We start from the raw sequence: 19,061 nt of genomic DNA, 5'->3' as shown, positions 1-19,061 counted from the left end.
TAAAAAGTACGGTAGTCAACCGCTTCAAATAATTTCTAAAAGACTGTTTGAACCTGGTTAAACTTGGCACTCACACTTCCAGACTTGAAAAGGTTACCTGTAGAGTCTCTCAAAAATAAATACTTTCACTTGTTCTCTTCAACCTCTATGTTGAAGCTCTGAGCCTGTTACTGGAAAATTCCAATATCCAGGTATATCAGTTTGCAGGCAGTACTCAAGTCTACTTGACACTCTTATTATACAGCAATGTCAAATCCCTAAAGGATGCTTGTCACATAATTTTCAACTGGGCATCCAAAAACTCTTTGAAAATGAATCCTCAATAGCAGACTTAATAGTTCTAGTCCACAAAGCCAGTAATAAGGCCGCCCCTTCCCTCATCACCAGACTAAAGAATTACAGACACGTGCCTTTACTCTCTACAGTTCTTAAGTCTCCAAGACTACTCATTGACAGCAAGCTTTCATAAGAACCACACATCAGCATATTAGCCCAAACTAGAAAGAATCTAATGCCTGATCTCCATCAAGCAGCTTAAGAATGAGGCACGTGACGTACTTATTTCTAGAATATACGTAGGAAATGGCCTAGAATCAGGACACCCAGCTAGCGCCCTACTTCTACTTGGAGCTATTCTGCACTCCACAGCTTGACTGATTAGAGACAAAAGACAATTTGATCACATCACCCCCATGCTGAACAATTTTGATTGACTTCCAATTGAGAAGTGAATCAAAGTCAAACTTTGCTGCATCACCTACAAAGTGAAAACAAAAAGTATATTCTGCAATATTTAGTGCCATATTTTGATGTGCATCACTCTAATGCCACTAGATGCTTTAGAGCAAAAAGTGTAAATTAACAAAATGAATAAATATTGAGATAAAAGGTCACTTTATTGTCTCTGTTTCCTCCTACAGAAGCCAAAGAATCCTATTCCTGTCAAATAAAGTAACCGCACAGAGATTAAATGATGGCTTTATTAGAAAGTAACATGAGGTTTGCAAGAAATACCACTGTAGTTTCTTAAGCAAGCTACCTACCCAGTTCTCGAATGAACAACTTGTCGTGAACCACACACGGCTCCAGAAAGAAACTACTAAAAACAAGGCAGCTAACAATATTTTCATCCGGTCGGTTTCGAATTGTCTCTCCCTCGGAGCACAATCTCCTTGCTTTTTTTTTTAGGGGTTTTATATAGCTCTAACTAGACCCGAAGGTATCAGAGCGCTTTCCATGAGCACCAGTTGTGTTACAGATGGACACATTCATTTTTGTTATGCACGGGGAGGTTAAGTTATTTGCCCACAAAAACAGAAAATGTTGGGCTTCCCTGCCGAGACTCGAACCCGGTTCCCCGGCTCCCAGGTCGACCGCACTAGCCACATTCTATCCGCTTATCCTGCTTATCGATATCTGATGGCAACAAATTAACATTGAAGTAAAAAATATAAAATGGATACTGTGGACAGTGGCAAATATGGGTTCAGTCTCCAAAATAAGGCATCAACATGACTGGCTCACTAAGAAGATACTAAATGGGAATTTATTTTCATGGTCCTTCACATGGCCATGAATTCAGGGCCATTGTCTATGAAAGATACCAAGAAAAGGCAAGCATGGCTTACCCCACTAATTGTTCTTATGTTAGGCTTCTCTTCCTCCAGTAAGCCATTGCTCTGAGGCAGCCCATGAATCGGTAAATCCCAATATTAATTTATTTAGTAGACTTATTATAGCACTTTTATACAAAGCACCTTGCAAGCCGAAATGATGAATATCACATCTGGGTAAAAATCCAGGTAAAGAAACTAATTAAAACGTAAGGAAAATGACTTTCAAACCCATATAGAAATAGAAAATGTACATGATGATACAGTTTATCAAAATAAATTTGTCTCTTGTAAAAAAAATTATATTTCAAAAGAGTTGAAACTCCAACGCTACTCTCAAATTGACAGTTGGAGCGAGCAAAATTCCACAGAAGAAAAAACAGTAGTTGTAAGTCAAGAGAGAAGGACAGCAGGGTGCAAAGGCAATATAACTTACTGGAACTAACAAGAAAGGAGCAAGAAACAGCGCACCATAGACAAATGGGTAGAGTACTTTGCAACCTGTTAAATCACTTGGTAAATATTTGCTTCTAAACTCCAATAGAAAGTATTTGAAATCAAAAGTATATTCTCCAATATTTAGTTCCATGTTTTGATGTGCAGCACTCTAATACCACTAGATGCTTTAGATTTTTTTTTATTTAAATAAACAAAATGAATAAATATTGAGATAAAAGGCCACTTTATTGTCTGTGGTTGCTCCTACAGAAGCCAAAGAATCCTAGACGAGTCAAATAAAGTAAACGCACAGAGATTAAATGATGGCTTTTTTTTTTTTAGAAAGTAACAAGAGCTTTGTAAGAAATACCACAGTGGTTTCTTAAGCAAGCCACCTACGCAGTTCTCTAATGAACAACTTGTCATGCATCCCAAAAGGCTCCAGAAAGAAACAAAAACAAGGCAGCTAAAAATATTTTCAGTCATTTCAAAATTGTCTCTTCCTGGGAGCATAAACTCCTTGAATATCTATGTCTGATGGCAACAAAATAATATTGAAGTACAAAATATAAAATGCATCCTGTGCACAGTGGCAAATATGGGTTCAGCCTCCAAAATAAGGCATCAACATAACTGGCTCACTAAGAAGATTCTAAGGGGTTGATTATGATGCATTCCGGAAATGATCCGAACGGCATCCTGTCCGGTCAAATCTGATTTGAAAGCCTTGATTCTGACCGGCTCGGACACATTTTCGGATGACCGATCATGATGTGCTGAAAGCGTTCGAACTGTCCAACTCAGTTCTGAGTGGCATTCGGAGTAACGGTGTAATTTGGAGCCGACTTGTACAGGTCTATGGGCTGTGTTTCCGGACGAACAATTAGGATGTTGGATTCGGACAGCCTTTCTGAGTCGTTTGTTACAACAAGGATCGGTTGCAGGAATCTGACTTTGGGGGCCCATAGCAGGCTCCCTTCACATGGGCCCTCCAAATTGTGCCCTTTCCCTGCATGCATAGTGTGTCAGGCACCATGGGGTACCTGCCACAGGGTGCACAGTTTCCCCAACCACCCCCTTTTATCAATGGGAGCCTTTGTTCTCGTTCAACATAGGCTCCTATTGAAGTCAATGGGAATCGACTGAACAGTGTTCGGACACACCATAATCGGTCAGATCATTACATTTATCTGAATTACATTTATCTGAATTACATTTATCTGAAGGACTTTTATTTTGCTTTGCTTAATCATACCACTTTCAAAGGCAACTCTAATTGTTTTCAGACATAATTGAAGTATCCCTGCAGAAAACACATAGTTGTACAAAGAAAATGATAGAGCAGCTTCCACCATATTGCTGTGCGTTAGGCACCACAGACCTCAGCTATAGCATCAAGACTTTACACATAAAAAGGAATCGGGCGGAGCATTCAGGATGGCAGTAGATAATCAGTGATCATGTTTCTGTGATTACTACTATGAAGAGCGAAATGCATTTGTATCCAGGTGTTTGTTCTCAAAACCATGTAGAAAATCTTACCATATTATCTGGTGCAAGACTTGGGCAGAGCCAAGTGCAGTCAAGAGAACTATGATAACCTGAAAACTAGAATGACCCACTTGCTGAATCATTAATAAAAAACAAAAGCAACAACCACCCCACAGGAGGCACAAGATAAGATACCTTATTTTTCTTTTTGTGTATTTGACTTCCATAGCTTTTGAGGCCATCAATAACGTCAATTTCACTTTAACCATATCGTACCTCAATTTATTTCTTTTGAAAACAAGTCAATGTCATTATGGTTGCACTAAAGAGTTCTTAGTGACAATGCAGCTGTCTTTACTAGGAGATGTTTTCACCCCACCCCAATGACAAGAATACAAATACCGTATAATTCACACCGTAATGATAATTTGGATCAAAAAGTGATGCTTCATAAAGAAAATATTGTGAGAAAATTAGAAATTCTGTTTAACCTATTATGATATACACTATCTGTACCAAGAATAATTTTGCCATATCAAACCATAGTTTGACTAGAATAGAAGTATAGGAATTAAACAGTGATTTATTGTCAGGGTCACTAATGCTGAACAAAAGACAAATTTGAAATAAACAAGTATGCTGATGGTCCTGTGAAAATATACAGATTACAAATAATGTTAAATACACTAACGAAAACAAAGAACAAAGGACATCATTTGTGCTTTTGTGTATTTACAGTTATTTAGAATCTATGCATTTTCACAGGATCATCAGTTATATTTATTACTAAACAGTGTTAAGTGTAGCATTAGTGACCCCGAATTAACCACTGTATCTCTTACTGTATGCTTGATAATCAGTTTCCCATGGATATTAGGTTGCTCCCTTTTAGTGTGGATTACAAATTTAGTAACATATTAGGTCAGTGTTGTGAGACCGAGGAAAGGGAATTTAGGGCTTGCTTTTGGTATGCATAGCAATCTTAGGTTTCTCTTTTCTTTAGGTTGTTCAATGCTCCTATCCCAATCTGCTGCTCACTAAAGTAACTGAATTCTTAAATACAGTGCTTTCCAAAACACCAAACTAAATAAATAAAAATATATTTTAAATAAATACATTTTAATCTTGACAACGTTCTTTTTCGCCAGTGAAGTTTTGCTACAGTATTACAATTCAGAGGACTCAATTCACAAAGGGAAACTTAGACCTGAAGTCTAAGTTTAGATCTGAAGTCTAAGGGCACAATATAGAAAGGTAAACTTAAACTTCAGCTCAAGCCTAAGTTTACCCTTATGAATTGGCTAAGTTTACTTTTGTGAATTGTGCCATGAATACCCTAAAGAATAAAGCTCAGGCAGGGACAGACTTTGAATAATCATGTTTACATACAAACATAGCAGCTGATGGAGTAAATGATGAAGCACTGAAAAACAAATCTTTTGAATCTAAAGACAATAAATTTGTTGGAATTCTATGACCTTTTTGCATATCACGGCAAGTTATCATCTGGCGGGAAAAATGGAGAACTTTGTAAAAACGTAAATTACCAGGTTTTAATTCTTGAATTTCTGCAGCAGCAGATGTGACCTCTTTGAAGGGAAAAATAGTTGGTTCATTTGAAACTGCAAAAAACATACTTGGTTACAGTGGCCAAAGACCATCAATGACTTTTGAGTATCTCATAATGGAACCGAGCAAAGATAATGATACATGGTTCTGCTGAAGCATGAGTATACACATTTTTAAACATTATACAGTTGAGTTATTAATGATGAAGGAAAGGTAGTATACATGGTAGATGGAAAAGTATAATGAAACGGTGTTATGATAAGATGATGAGTGCATTTTTCTCTTGGAGACATATCTCCTTTCAAAAAAATTAAAGATAATGCATTAGGTATGGATATTAAGGTCATACATATAAGGAAGAAATTTGCTATCATTCATGTTAAATCCTGAGGAGCTTTATGGAGAATAGAAAGGGAAGTAATGTGCAGAAGACTCCAACTCAATTCCCTACAACTGCATTCATGATGTAAAAACAAAGCACACATATTACAGTAGAAGTTGATGAGAGCATGCTGCGATGAAGAATGGAGCATGAACTAGGGTTAGGAAATGAATTTTTATGGGGCAAGCAATGATGCAATAGGTTTTAGTTCTTTTTTAGTCATGAGAGTGAGGTAACTAATGTCTGGAGAAATATCTTTACCCGGTGTTGAGTCGGGCAGCTTAGGGGATATATCGGGGATGTCAGTGCGAGTTTCTTGAATAGTTTGATGTACTGCTGTTGAAAAGGAAAAGCACGGTGTAAGTATATGTGTCCTGTAAAAACAATTCAGAAATACAACAGATTCTGAAAATACAGCCATAAACCGGACATAAACTTCTTATTGCTCCCAAAGATTGTTTTTGTCAAATATTAAAAGGTAAGCATTCTTGCTATAGGTACCTGGAAAGGCAAAAGCCAATAAACCCACACAGTAATAAATCCATAGTAATAAGGTTGGACTCCAGCAAACTATTTATTTAGTGGCCCATCACCTACTTACCCTTTCTTTGGACATCTTTGAGAGAGTACTACCACTGAAGCAGCAAAACTATAGGCAGTCTATAACAGACTAAAAATAATCGCTAATGAGAAATGATATGACACTGATCTCCAAGTAAGAGGTAGATGGGCCCCAATTCCTTAATGATGTAAGTAGATTTATATTTCATAATAATGCAATATGGCGTAGCAAGTGTGCCTCTCAATTCTACATTCCTATAACCAATTCGACTCACAAGCACTGTTCATAAACATAGTGGGGCTTATTCGCAAACTGCATTTTACAGTATGACTAGTAGTATTACAAGAGTGCTACTAAAGTACTACAAAAGGCTATTCACTAACCTATGTGTGTAAATCTCCACCTACACCACTCCTATCTTTTCAATGAGAAGATCTGCACACATGTGTGAGGGAGGGGGTGGGGAGAGGCTGGAAAAGGGTCATAGTTAGTACTAAATTAGAGGAGATTATGAATAGGATTTACGGAACGGTTATGGGTGCACCCTGCCACAAAAAGAGTCAACAGTAATCACAAACTGTACTTCTAAAGTTACTACAGCTAAAAAGGGACCCAATGTCAAGGTTCAATTTATTTCCGCAGGAACGTCATGGACATGAAGAGAAAATCCTCTACTTCCCGTAATCACCTATTGCACCCAACAAGGTCAAAGTGACAATGGTAACCCGGGGAAGAAGGGAAACTAAACAAGGAGAGGTAAAGGTCCGTCGTCGGATCCCAGGCAAAAACAGAACCAGGCAGGGACAAAGCAAAAGCTGTAAATAAGAACAAAAAGGGAAAAAAACTGTATAGTAAGAGAGTAATCTGAGTTCTGTCTAGTCTCAAATGAGACATTCCTACCTTAATTTCCCTTCTTCTAAGTTATTCCCCTGACTGGGTTCAATGTGTGTGAATACGGCCATGAAGGAAAGATAAGAGACTACTTTAAGGAAAAGGTGACTAACACAGGCTTGGAGAAAGTATAAAAATACTGTGCTAATGTACCCACCTATTTGCTTGACTTCTATACAAGTGAAAATTCCCAAATAAATGTTTTGTTCTGTCACAAATTAAATATATAACCTTAAATCAGGCATAAGTTTTTTCTTTTGTCTTTTTCATAGGAAAGCAGAAAATATGTCTAGCAGGCTGAAGGAGCGGAGTCCACAGAGACAACAGCACAAGACGACAGCACAAGATCAGATAAGTATATATTTACAAAGACCAGAGAATTGAGAGAATATCTGGCAGCGCACAGGGCTGTTACCGGTAATACAGTCTGTAGCTTTTCTTGTTTATTTTCTTCCTTTGTAGGTACTGGTAGGAGGGAACACAAAAGTCCACGAAGGAGGTGTAACACGAAGTGGAGATCACCAGGCAAGGGTTCGGACAGCGGAACGACGAAAGCAGAGGATAGAACAGCGGAGAGATGCCAGCAGGGGATTTACCAGCAGAGGAACACCAGCAGAGGATTTCCCAGCGGAGGGACGCCAGCAGGGGATTGAAGCAGCAGAGACGCCGGGACGAAGCAGAACATGGAAGGAAGACCCGACGCTCCAGGAAGCTGCACATGGGACCGGAAGGTAAGGGCCAACTCCAGCGAGGAAGAACGCGAAGCGTTTGGGCTCGGGAGCGGCTGCGCTTTAGCCTCACCATGGGCTTCTGCGCATGCGCGCCCCCTATAGCAGCCATCTTAGTAGTTCAGAAGGCGCCCGGGACTGGCAATCACGACACCCAAAACAGAATTTAAATAACCCTTGCTTATTGCTGGGGTAAGTCGAGCACCACACATGGCCAACCACTGGAACTGCAACACCCTCCCATAGAAAACAAGCACTGGTAAATTCATTAGGTTTCACCTATGTGAATAATAATAAGCGTTTTTGTTGTTGTAAGTTGTAGCTTGCTGAGTAGTTGTACAATATAAGTTACAGAAAGTCTGTTAAAGTGCTATGACTTGTTTATGTACTAAATGCCAATATATTGTGCTATTACTAGTAGGACAGTGCAGGTAAGTAATAGTAAATTTTAGAAAAATGAAAGAGGGAAATAATAGAATTAATTGATGTAATAGCAATATTATGTATTTAGGAGGAATTCTGACAACATTTGGAACCAGTGCCACTGCACCAGCTGCACCACTCAAAACCTGCCCCTAGTGCCTGCAAGATAACTGTATTTGTGACTGTCTGTTTAGTAGTAAAAAATAGCAGTATTTGGTGTTTAGAGGAGTTATGACAACTTTTGGCCCTGGTGCCACTGTACCATTCAAATATTGATCCTGTTGTCTGCAAGGTAACTGCACCCCTGAGTGCCTGTTTAGTAGTAAAATAAAGCAATTGTAGGTATTTAGTGGGGTGCCTAGAACTTTTAAACTTGGTGTCACTGCACCTGCTGCACAATTGAAGTCATGACCCTGTTATCTGCAAGACAACTGCACTTGTGACTGCCTGTTTAGTTTTAAATGTTAGCAATAGTCAGGGTTTAGTGGGGTCCCTAGCACTTTAGGCCCCAGTGTCGCTGCATCCTTCAAATCAAGTCCCTTTTAAATGCAAGGTAACTGCAATTGTGACTGCCTGTTTAATAGTCAAATATAGCAATATTATGTGGTAAGAGGCATTTTGACAACTTTTGGGCCCGGTGCTACTGCATCTGCTGCACCATCAAATCATGACTCTATTGTATGCAAGGTAACTGCACTTGTGGCTACCTTATTAGTCGTAAAATATAGCATAGCTCTTAAATATTTATTACAACATTTAGAATTTGATTAAAATGACCAAATAGATTACGTTGAAAAAAATCAATCTGATGATGCCTACATAGTGCAAAGAAAGATACTGAGGCATGAATAGTAAATGCCACAAACGTTCCAAGGCTAAAGCATCTGCTTTACACAACTCCTCTGGGGAGAGGAGTTGGCCTAACGGCTAGGGTGGTCGACCTCGAATCTGGGGAACTGGGTTCAAGTCTAGGCAATGACGCTGAACATCCTGTGATTCTGGGCAAATCACTTAATCTCCCTGAGCCTAACAAAAAAAAATATATATGAATGTGTCCTCATGTAATGCAACTGGTGCTATGTAAAGTGCGCTGATACCCGATTGGGGTCAAGTTTGCGCTATATAAAGTAAAAATAATAAGTAATAAACGCAAGCATTCCAGCATACTGTTAGAAGCTGTCTGCCTTTTCTGTGGGAAGAGATCCTTTCTTGACAGTGAATGGGGCTTAAACAGTGTGAACAGCTTTAGAAGAAGTATTGTAAATGTGTGCAACCAGGGGAACTTAAAAAAAGTTCCACACTAAGCGAATGAACACACTAATTTGGTGAAGGGAGCTGATAAGAGCCCCCTTTTAAGATATAATAAATGCAAGAGATTTCACAAGCACAGCGCAAGTGTCGTGCAGGCAAAACCTAAAAATGGAGATAGGGGTTTAAATAAAACCCCATAGGAATCCCATTAGTTAACTTAAATAAAACTATTTTGAAATTGTTAAATAAATACATATAGTTTAATATTAAAACATCTAAAAATGTATTTAATATTTAATCATCACAAATTTGTGTAACTTTTTCTGAATTCATAAATTAATGTAACATTGATATTTATTCCTATATGATGAAATTGCGAGGGGCATGGCTTAACACACCATGATGGTGTTCTCTCTTAGCTAGGGCTCTGCGCATTCAGACCTAAACTCCTTACATATCTACTACAGGGACTCAGCATCAGCAGGCGCCTGCTGTCTGCGCCTCTCTTGGTGATGAGGCGTCTTCCTTCATTTTCCTTGCTCGATCGATGGGGCCTTCCGGCCAAGCGGGACCAACTCAGTGGCAGCCCGCAACGGAGACTCCAGGCCCGGTATGGCCTAACCCCGAGCTGATACACTTGCTCCCACTGGGTGCCCACAGGAACAGTGGAATGCCGGGGGAGACCAAACAGAGGCAAAACTCGTCACCTCCTAGCTCAAGGTGACACTGACTACCCACTGTGGAGAGTGTCTGGAAGAGACGGTGCCGCCAGACAGAGATTGAGGGCCGCTGATAGTGGCCTGCTAACGGAGGCCTGAACTGGGGCAAGAGAGAGGAAGAGGGGGCTTCCCTGGAGAACTGTGGCCCACACCTACTATTCTTCTCACTCCGGAGCCTGCACGTCCATCGCAAGAAGAGCTGGTAGGACAAATGCCACGAAGCAGGTGCAGTGACTGGTCAGTCCGGGTGAGGTGCTTCTAGACAGCTTCTGCAGTCCACCCGTGAGAACCAGGCCAACGTGTTGAGTGAATCTCTTGGCTGCCAGTGGTGTACGTAGGGCCCCCCATTCACACACCTGAGGTGCGGTGTATCAACACGGCAAAGCCTGTGCCACCTGGAGAGGCACGAGCAATGGAGAAGCAGTGGTGAGATGCCCAATGACCAGCCTCAACTGGCAAAAAACAGACTACGAGATTCAGGCTGCAATTGGGGGTGCCTCCTGGGGGAACCTGCCCTTAGACTGCGGGGAACTGTTGGGGGTTCTCTGCTGGGGATGTTGCCCTGCTCCTCCCCCCCATTGACCACAACTTCGGGGTTCAGGTCTAATGCCTGCCATGGGCCCTCTGTGGTGTCCAAGATCATTCACGGCCCTGATGAGGGACGAGACCACCGCCCTCCTGCATTGACCCCTTCACAGCAGCCGCAACAGGTTTGTTTGGCTGTTAGGAGATGGCGGATGCAACGGCAAAGGTGAAACACCAAAAACTGTCTGGGACGCAGGAGTCAGCACCAGATAATTAAACTGCACCCACTGTCTACAGACATATTCAAATGAAAAGGTGCGGTGAGCAGTCTATCAACTTACACCGAGAACCTACTTAGTGTCCAGTCTGCTGTACTGGCAATGAATTTCGATGACCTTGTTGATCGTGTGTGGAGATCCACCCGCCTGGTTGTCCTGGAACCCCATGGAGCTGGAACCACACCTACACCAAGGCTATCTCACACATTACCCTTCATCTAACATCCATTCTCAGATCCCATTCAGCCCTGACATTTGTCCCTTCCCCTCGCCCTCTGCGATGGGCCGTCTAAGATCAACCATACCTACACAGGCACCCTTAACTACTGATCCAACAACCATATTACGGGAAACCCCTATACCTGAGGAATATATGTGCAAGCCGGAGACCCAGATGACAAACTGGACAGAGCTCTTGCAACCATAGAAGGCTCTTGAATTTCAATGGAGAACAAGATAGACTCCCTAATGCCAGAGCTGAGTTTTCTCTGAGACAAACTTACAGCTAGAGATGGGGAAAGAGAAATATCCATGCTGCAACTGCAGACAATCACCAACCAACAAGCTTTTCGTGACCTCCAGGACCGAGTGAGGGTACTGGAGGAAAGGACAAAGGATGCAGGGGGGGCTATCTGCCTGGAGCAACATTTGCATCCTGGGCCTGCCGGAGGGGATAGAAGGTTGTGACTCATTGATCTTCCTAGAAAATAGGTTCAAGTCTTACATCTCAACATCAGACTTAACACTGTTCTTCTCACTGGAAAGAGCTCACAGAGTGTCCACATGGCTGCTGGTCCTTGGGGAGCAGCTGAGTCCCATGCTCACCAACTCCTCCACTTCAAGAACCATGATGCATCCTGAAAGCTGCCCAGACAACTGGACTTCTGAAACTTGAGAATAGGATAATCCTGCTATTCCCAGACTACACTGAGGCAGTCCATCGCCAACAAAACTCCTTCTTGGTCGTGAAGAAGTGACTCTGTGATCTGGGCATCCAACACTCCTTGTTGTTTCTGGCCTGCCTAAGAATCCTAGTGGAGGGCAAGTCCCTCTTCTTAACAGACACAAAGGATGCATGTGAATGGGCTGACAGGCACCACACCGAGACATCGGTAAACTCACGGTAAGGGGTTTCCCGTCGCCTCTCGAGAAAGAGGCAGCTTAGGTTGAACTGGGTATGATGGGGCCCATCCCCACTGTCCCCCGCTCCCGCTGACTAGATGCTGTAATCAAGGGCTGACCCATGCCTAAACACTGTCTGCCACCGTTGAGTCACAGCCCCACTTTAACTAATGGCTCAAGGTTTTCATCAGTTTGGGCAGGCTGCCCTTGCAGTAGGCCCTAGATGTTGTCATGGTTAATTCCCTCGTTAATACAGTTTATTACCTAGAGATCCAAGCTGGGAGGCATGCACCTCCCAAGGCACAGAGGGCGGGTGGCCCCATTTACACAACAATTGAAGGTCCATGCGCTATGCTTAACTCCCCAACTAGACCCACATAATCACCTGCAAATGACCCCACACATTAAAACCAGGTTACTCACCCTGAATGTGCGTGCAATACACATGGTGAGAAAGCACTACTCAGTTTACTCCTACATTAAGCATCAGAATGCACACATCATATTCCTTCAAGAAACACACCATGGCAACTGAGCAGCAACACATACAAAGCAGTGGCGGGTGCCACATACAAAAGGTAGTGGGGTGGGGAGGGGAGTGGAATGTGGGAGGGGGAGAGCTGGGGAAGACTAAAACAAACTCTTACCTTAAGCATCGTTCCGCGTCTTGCCAGGTGCTTCTTCTTCTGTGTCCCAGCAGGCACTGGGGCTGCATCAGACTCTCTGTCCAATTCCCGTGACGCAGAGCAGCGCGGGGATTGGCCTGAGCAGGCTAGAAAGTTGCCCTCCTCAGACCAGAGAGTCTGTGGGGTTTTTCCAGCCCAGCTGCATTGAACAGCTGGGATGGAGAAACCTAAGTGTGCATATGTGTTTTGGTTGGCCTGAGAGTGCATGTAGCACTCCTCCTACCCCCTTCAATGCCCCACCCCCACGCCTCCCTGCACACGCTGGCTGAGCCAGCTCCTTAAAAATAAAATGATAATCAAATATTGTTTTATTTTTTAGCTACTGGCTCTGCCAGTGGGGCGACGCTCCCCCGCCATTGTGGACGAGCTGCCCTTGATACAAAGACCATAGAGGGGATTAGTTATAGCCCCACTTACTCTGTGTACGCCCATGGAGCAATGATCTGGATTCGGCTGCGTGTCCCCTTCCAAGCACTCAACACTATTGTACACAAGGAGGGTCGCTGTGTGCTTGTCGAGGGCTGGCTTAATGGCTCACACATCCTCCTGGGGAGAATCTATGCCCCAAACACTTACCAGGGGGCCTTTTGGGCCGCATTCTCTAGGGTACTAGCACATAAAACTGTGCCACAGGGGATTCTAGGAGTATACTAGAACTGCGTGCTAGACCTGCAACTAGATAGGTCCACTCCCCTACTGCCCCCATGCACCCACACAGAGCACTTCTCAGAGTGGGTCAGCTGGTGGGCACTCGCAGACGCCCGGAGATTCGGACATCCACACTTCTGAGTGTATTCATTCTACTCTGAAACACACGGCCTCTATGTATGACTTGACCATATATATTCTATGCTCTACCTCCATCCTAGACACAATTGGACACACTAACTATCTGGGCCATGTAGTTTCCGATTACGACGCACATATATTAGACATGCAGTGGAACTCCCTGGTCATACCAGTACCTGCATGGCATCTTTCCCGGGGGACCCAGCTTTCCATGAACCCCAATAGTTATATATCAGGCAATACTTTAACCCCTTCTGTACGCACGATGGGCGGGAGCCGTCGTGCGCAACAGTGCTCGTGTGCGCAAGACGGCTCCTGACTGTCCTGGCACGTGGCACCGGAAATCCCTCTGGTGCAGGCACCAGTGGGATTTCTTTTTCTCCCCTAAAGCCTCGGGAGATACGTTTTGGGCCCTTGCCTGTCGTAGGTACTTGACCCTCCCATGCGAGTGAGGTATCATTTTTATCTGAAGACCTAGGGGAACGCTGGGTGGTAGGAAATTTGTGGATCCACATAGATTCCAGAACTTTCCCAGACAGAAATTTGAGAAAAAAGTGATTTTGTCAGCTAAATTTGAGGTTTGCAGGGGATTCTGGGTAGGGAAATGTTGGGGGATCCATGCAAGTCATACCTCATTGTACTCCCCAGGGTGTCTAGTTTTCAGAAACGTGTGGGTTTGGTAGGTTTCCCTAGATGGCGACGAGCCCGGGCCAAAAAACCAGGTAGTTTTGTTATAGGTCCTTTTGAAGTCTCCACAGTACGATTTGGGCCATTTCCTGTTGCAGCCACTATGCCTACCCACACATGTAAGGTACCATTTGGATTGGGAGACCTGGGGGAATTCTGGGTAGCAGGAACTTTATGTCAGCCCGGTGATCCTACAACTTTCTCATACAGAAATGTGTGAAAAATTTATTTTTTCAACAAAAATTGAGGTTTGCAAGGGATTCTGGGTAGGGAACTTTGGGGGACCCACGCAAGCCATACTTTGTTGGACTCCCCCGGGTGTCTAGTTTTCAGAAATGTGTGGTTTTGGTAGGTATCCCAAGATGGCCGCTGAGCCCGGGGCCAAAAACTCATGGGACCCCCCTTGTAAAACCAGGTTGTTTTGTGATAGGTAATTTTGATGTTGCCTCAATAGGTTTTGGCCCTTGCCTGTCGCGGGTATTTGACCCACCCATGCAAGTGAGGTACCATTTTTATTGGGAGACCTGGGGGAATGCTGGGTGGTAGGAAATTTGTGGATCCACACAGATTCCAGAACTTTCCCACACAGAAATTTGAGAAAAAAGTGATCTTTTCAGCTAAATTTGAGGTTTTCATGGGATTCTGGGTAGGGAAATGTTGGGGCAACCAGGGAAGCCATACCTTGCTGGACTCCCCCGGGTGTCTAGGTTTCAGATATGTGTGGGTTTGGTAGGTTGCCCTAGATGGCCGCCAATCCCCGGGCCAAAAACTCATGGGACCCCCCTTGTAAAACCAGGTTGTTTTGTGATAGGTAATTTTGATGTTGCCTCAATAGGTTTTGGCCCTTGCCTGTCGCGGGTACTTGACCCACCCATGCAAGTGAGGTACCATTTTTATTGGGAGACCTGGGGGAATGCTGGGTGGTAGGAAATTTGTGGATCCACACAGATTCCAGAACTTTCCCACACAGAAATTTGAGAAAAAAGTGATCTTTTCAGCTAAATTTGAGGTTTTCATGGGATTCTGGGTAGGGAAATGTTGGGGCAACCAGGGAAGCCATACCTTGCTGGACTCCCCCGGGTGTCTAGGTTTCAGATATGTGTGGGTTTGGTAGGTTTCCCTAGATGGCCGCCAATCCCCGGGCCAAAAACTCATGGGACCCCCCTTGCAAAACCAGGTTGTTTTGTGATAGGTAATTTTGATGTCGCCTCAATAGGTTTTGGGCCCTTGCCTGTCGTGGGTACTTGACCCACCCACACAAGTGAGGTACGATTTTTCTCGGAAGGCTTTGGGAAATGCGGGGTGGGTGGAATCTTGTGGATCTACACAGATTCTAGAACTTTCCACCACAGAAATGTGAGGAAAATTTGTTTTTTTTTCTTCTTACAAATTTTGATGTTTGCAAGGGATTCCGAGTAACAGGTGAAAGCCAGACAAGTAACCCCATCCTGGATTACCCTGGGTGCCTAGTTTTCAGAAATGTATAGGTTTGCTAGGTTTCCTTATGTGCCGGCAGAGCCAGGGTTCAAAATGTACAGCTAGGCACTTTGCAAAAAAGGGTCAGTTTTCACTGTGAAAATGTGGTGTGTCCACGTTGCGTTTTGGGCTGTTTCCTGTCGCGGGCACTAGGCCTACCGACACAAGTGAGGTGCCATTTTTTTCGGAAGACTTTGGGGAACGGGGGGTGTGTCGAAGTTTGTGAATCCACGCAGATTCCAAAACTTTTCACCACAGAAATGTGAGGTAAATGTGTTTTTTTGGACAAAATTTGAAGTTTGCAAGGGATTCTGGGTAACAGAACCTGGTGAGAGCCAGATGTGTCACCCCATGCTGGATTCCCCTGGGTGTCTTGTTTTCAAAAATGTATAGGTTTGCTAGGTTTCCCTGCGTGCCGGCAGAGCTAGGGTTGAAAATCTACAGCTAGGCACCTTGCAAAAAAAGGGTCTGTTTTCACTGTGAAAATGTGGTGTATCCACATTGCGTTTTGGGCCGTTTCCTGTCACTGGCACTAGGCCTACCCACCCAAGTGAGGTACCATTGTTCTCAGAAGACTTTGGGGAACGCAAATGTTTTGGGTTTAGGTTTGCAAGGGATTCTGGGTAATAGAACCTGATGAGAGACAGTCTAGTCACCCCATCCTGGATTCCCCTGGGTGTCTAGTTTTTAAAAATGTATAGGTTTGCTAGGTTTCCCTAGGTGCCAGCAGAGCTAGGGTTCAAAATCTACAGCTAGGCTATCTGCAAAAAAAAGGGTCTGTTTTCACTGTAAAAATAAAGTGGGTCCATGTTGCGTTTTGAGCAATTTCCTGTCACGCGCACTAGGCCTACCCACACAAGCGAGGTACCATTTCTATCGGGAGATTTAGGGTAACACATAATTGTAGAGCAACAGTTATTACCTACTGGCTTTTGATGCATTTCTGCCTTCCAAATGAAAGACAATGTGTAAAAAATAAGTCATTTTGAAAAATGACCTATAATTCTCATGCTAGTGCGGGTACTCACAATTTCGGAAATGTGCAAATATCTGCTGTTTCTAAACTCCATATTTTGTTCCAATTTCAGAAATATATAGGTGTCTTTCATACAAATTTTTCCACGTATATATTTTCCCAAATTAATTGCTATATACCCGGTACATAATAAAAAACCATTGCAAGACACTACTCAGTTATTGGCACTGGGTTCGTCGGATTCTTGGTGAACCTACAAGTCCTATATATCCCCACAACTAGAAAGGTCCAGCGGATGTAACGGTATATCGTTTTCAAACAGCTGTCATAATTAGAAGAAGTTACAGGTGAAAACGTTGACACAAACGGCTGTTTTTTTCAACTAATTTTCAATTTTGCATATATTCAACTGTTAGTTTCTATAAAGAAACCTTGAAGGATCTACACAAATGACCCCCTGATAAATTCAGAATGTTGTTTACTTTGCTAAAAGGTATAGCTTTCCAGGATCCATTATTGCTTTCATACCCATTTCTACCGTTAACTGGAAGGAGGTTGAATGCAGAAAAAATGGCAAAAATAGGCTATATCCCAGAAAAATGCCCAAACTGTGTAAAACCTTTTGGTTTTCTGACCAAAGACTGCTTGTACCTGAAAGCTGGGAAAATGGTCATTTCAGCACAACAACCCCTTTGTTGATACCATTTGCAGGGAAAAAAACAGACGTTTTCATCTGTAGCCCTTTTTCCCATTTTTCTAAAAACAAACAAAATTTAGCCATAGTTTGGCTACCTTCTGGGTCCCCTTCAGGGAATCCACAAACCCTGGGTACCTTTACAATCCCAATGATGTTGGAAGAAAAGGACGCAAGTTTGGCGTGGATACCTCATGTGGTCAGAAAGTTACAGGGGCCTAATCGCGAACTAACCCAAAAAGCCAAAAAAAGGCTTAGCACAGGGGGAGAAAAGGCCTAGCAGCGAAGGGGTTAAGGAAAATCAGGCCAAAGCAGCCAACAGGGCATTTGAATGGGATGGGGTGCTTACGGGAAATAGTGAGGATTTGTAGATTAGTAGATTACTCGAAGGGGAGATTGCAGAGACTGAAAAAGTATACCCACCCTACAAAAAGCAACAACCCAAGACGCTTCAAAGGCCCCAGGCTCACTAGCGTAAAAACTCCACATGCTGCTTGTTAGACCTGACAGTCTTAGGGTGGTCTTCCCTCAACTCTTTGCCTGCCTACCTCCATTTTTCTGACCACGTTGTTTTCTGGCTTTAGGGCTCTGAGCACTTTACCACTGCTAACCCATCCTAAAGTGCTTGTGCCCTCTCTCCTAAGCATGGCATAATTGGTTTATCCCCAATTGGCATATTTAATTTATTTATAAGTCCCTAGTAAAGGGTACTACATGTGCCCAGGGCCTGTAAATAAAATGTTACTAGTTGGCCTGCAGTACTGATTGTGCCACCCACATAAGCAGCCCCATAACCATGTCTCAGGCCTGTCACTACAGAGCCTGTGTGTGCCGTTTCACATTGCCATGTCGACTTTGCAAGGAAACCCTCCTGTCAGGCCTAAACCTTCACTTTTTATACATATAAATATAACTCACTGTCTAACCCACTACTGCAAGGCATATCTTTCCCACAGGATAACATTGGGATTAAATGATTACTTATTTTCAGTGTAACTCCCAATTGTAAAGATATTGACTTTTCAGGTTTAGTGTCACTGAACTCACAATTTAAAATCACAAGTTATAGTGAATTTGGATTTACAATTCCAGTTTAGTGAAGGCACCGCTATATATCAGCACTAGACCTCTGGCACTAACAAATCAGTGAATTTCTGGATGTATGACTACTCAGCAAGGAAGAATAGCTGCTATGCTGCTGAAAGGACTGCTACTCTGCTGGACTGCTGCTTTGCTGAATTCTGTCTCGCTGTGCTTTTGCCTTGGTGAGCTGTCCTGCTGCCTGCTGTTCTCCTGCCTAGGTGAGAAGGACTGGACCTGCATCACTTGAACTCAGAATGACTTCAAGGGCTTGCTGGCATATCTTCTTTTACCAAGACTCAGGAATATTAAAGACTGGAACCACCTGCATCTGCACCTGGACTCTGCAAGCTGTGAGTCTGGCCTGCCCTGGACCCTTGAAACTGAGGCCTAAGTTGCTTCTACATCCACAATCTATGCATCTTCATCTGAACTGGTGTGTCTTCACCTTTGTGTGAGTCGGAACTAGCGCATCCTGATCGCTGAGGGAGCAGACCCTACACATCGTCCTCAGAACCACTGCATCCTCGTGATTGCGTGGAACAGACCTGGGTCATCGTCCTTGGAACCAGCGCATTGCTTTAGCATTGACGCATCGCCTACTGCAGGAGCAGCAGCCACGCATCGTATCCAGTACCAGGGCGCACACTCACGACAGACAAATCGCTGCAGTTGCTGGAG

At 43.4% G+C, this 19,061-nt stretch overlaps 1 protein-coding gene across 1 annotated transcript in view; it reads right to left on the bottom strand.

Moving 5' to 3' along the window:
- ABI3BP (ABI family member 3 binding protein) overlaps positions 1 to 19,061 on the bottom strand; it is a 1,978,933-nt gene that overhangs the window by 510,896 nt on the left and 1,448,976 nt on the right. Inside the window, exons 81-82 of the mRNA XM_085622401.1 lie at positions 5,755 to 5,829; positions 5,090 to 5,164 (exon numbers count right to left, since the gene is read on the bottom strand). Of these exons, the coding sequence (XP_085478527.1) occupies positions 5,090 to 5,164; positions 5,755 to 5,829 (150 nt within the window). The remainder of the gene's footprint in view (positions 1 to 5,089; positions 5,165 to 5,754; positions 5,830 to 19,061) is intronic.

Source organism: Triturus cristatus, chromosome 8 (genome assembly GCF_964204655.1).
Source record: "Triturus cristatus chromosome 8, aTriCri1.1, whole genome shotgun sequence".
NCBI classification, from domain to species: domain Eukaryota; kingdom Metazoa; phylum Chordata; class Amphibia; order Caudata; family Salamandridae; genus Triturus; species Triturus cristatus.
The sequence above is the reverse complement of the archived record's forward strand: the minus strand, read 5'-3'. Positions and strand labels throughout refer to the sequence as shown.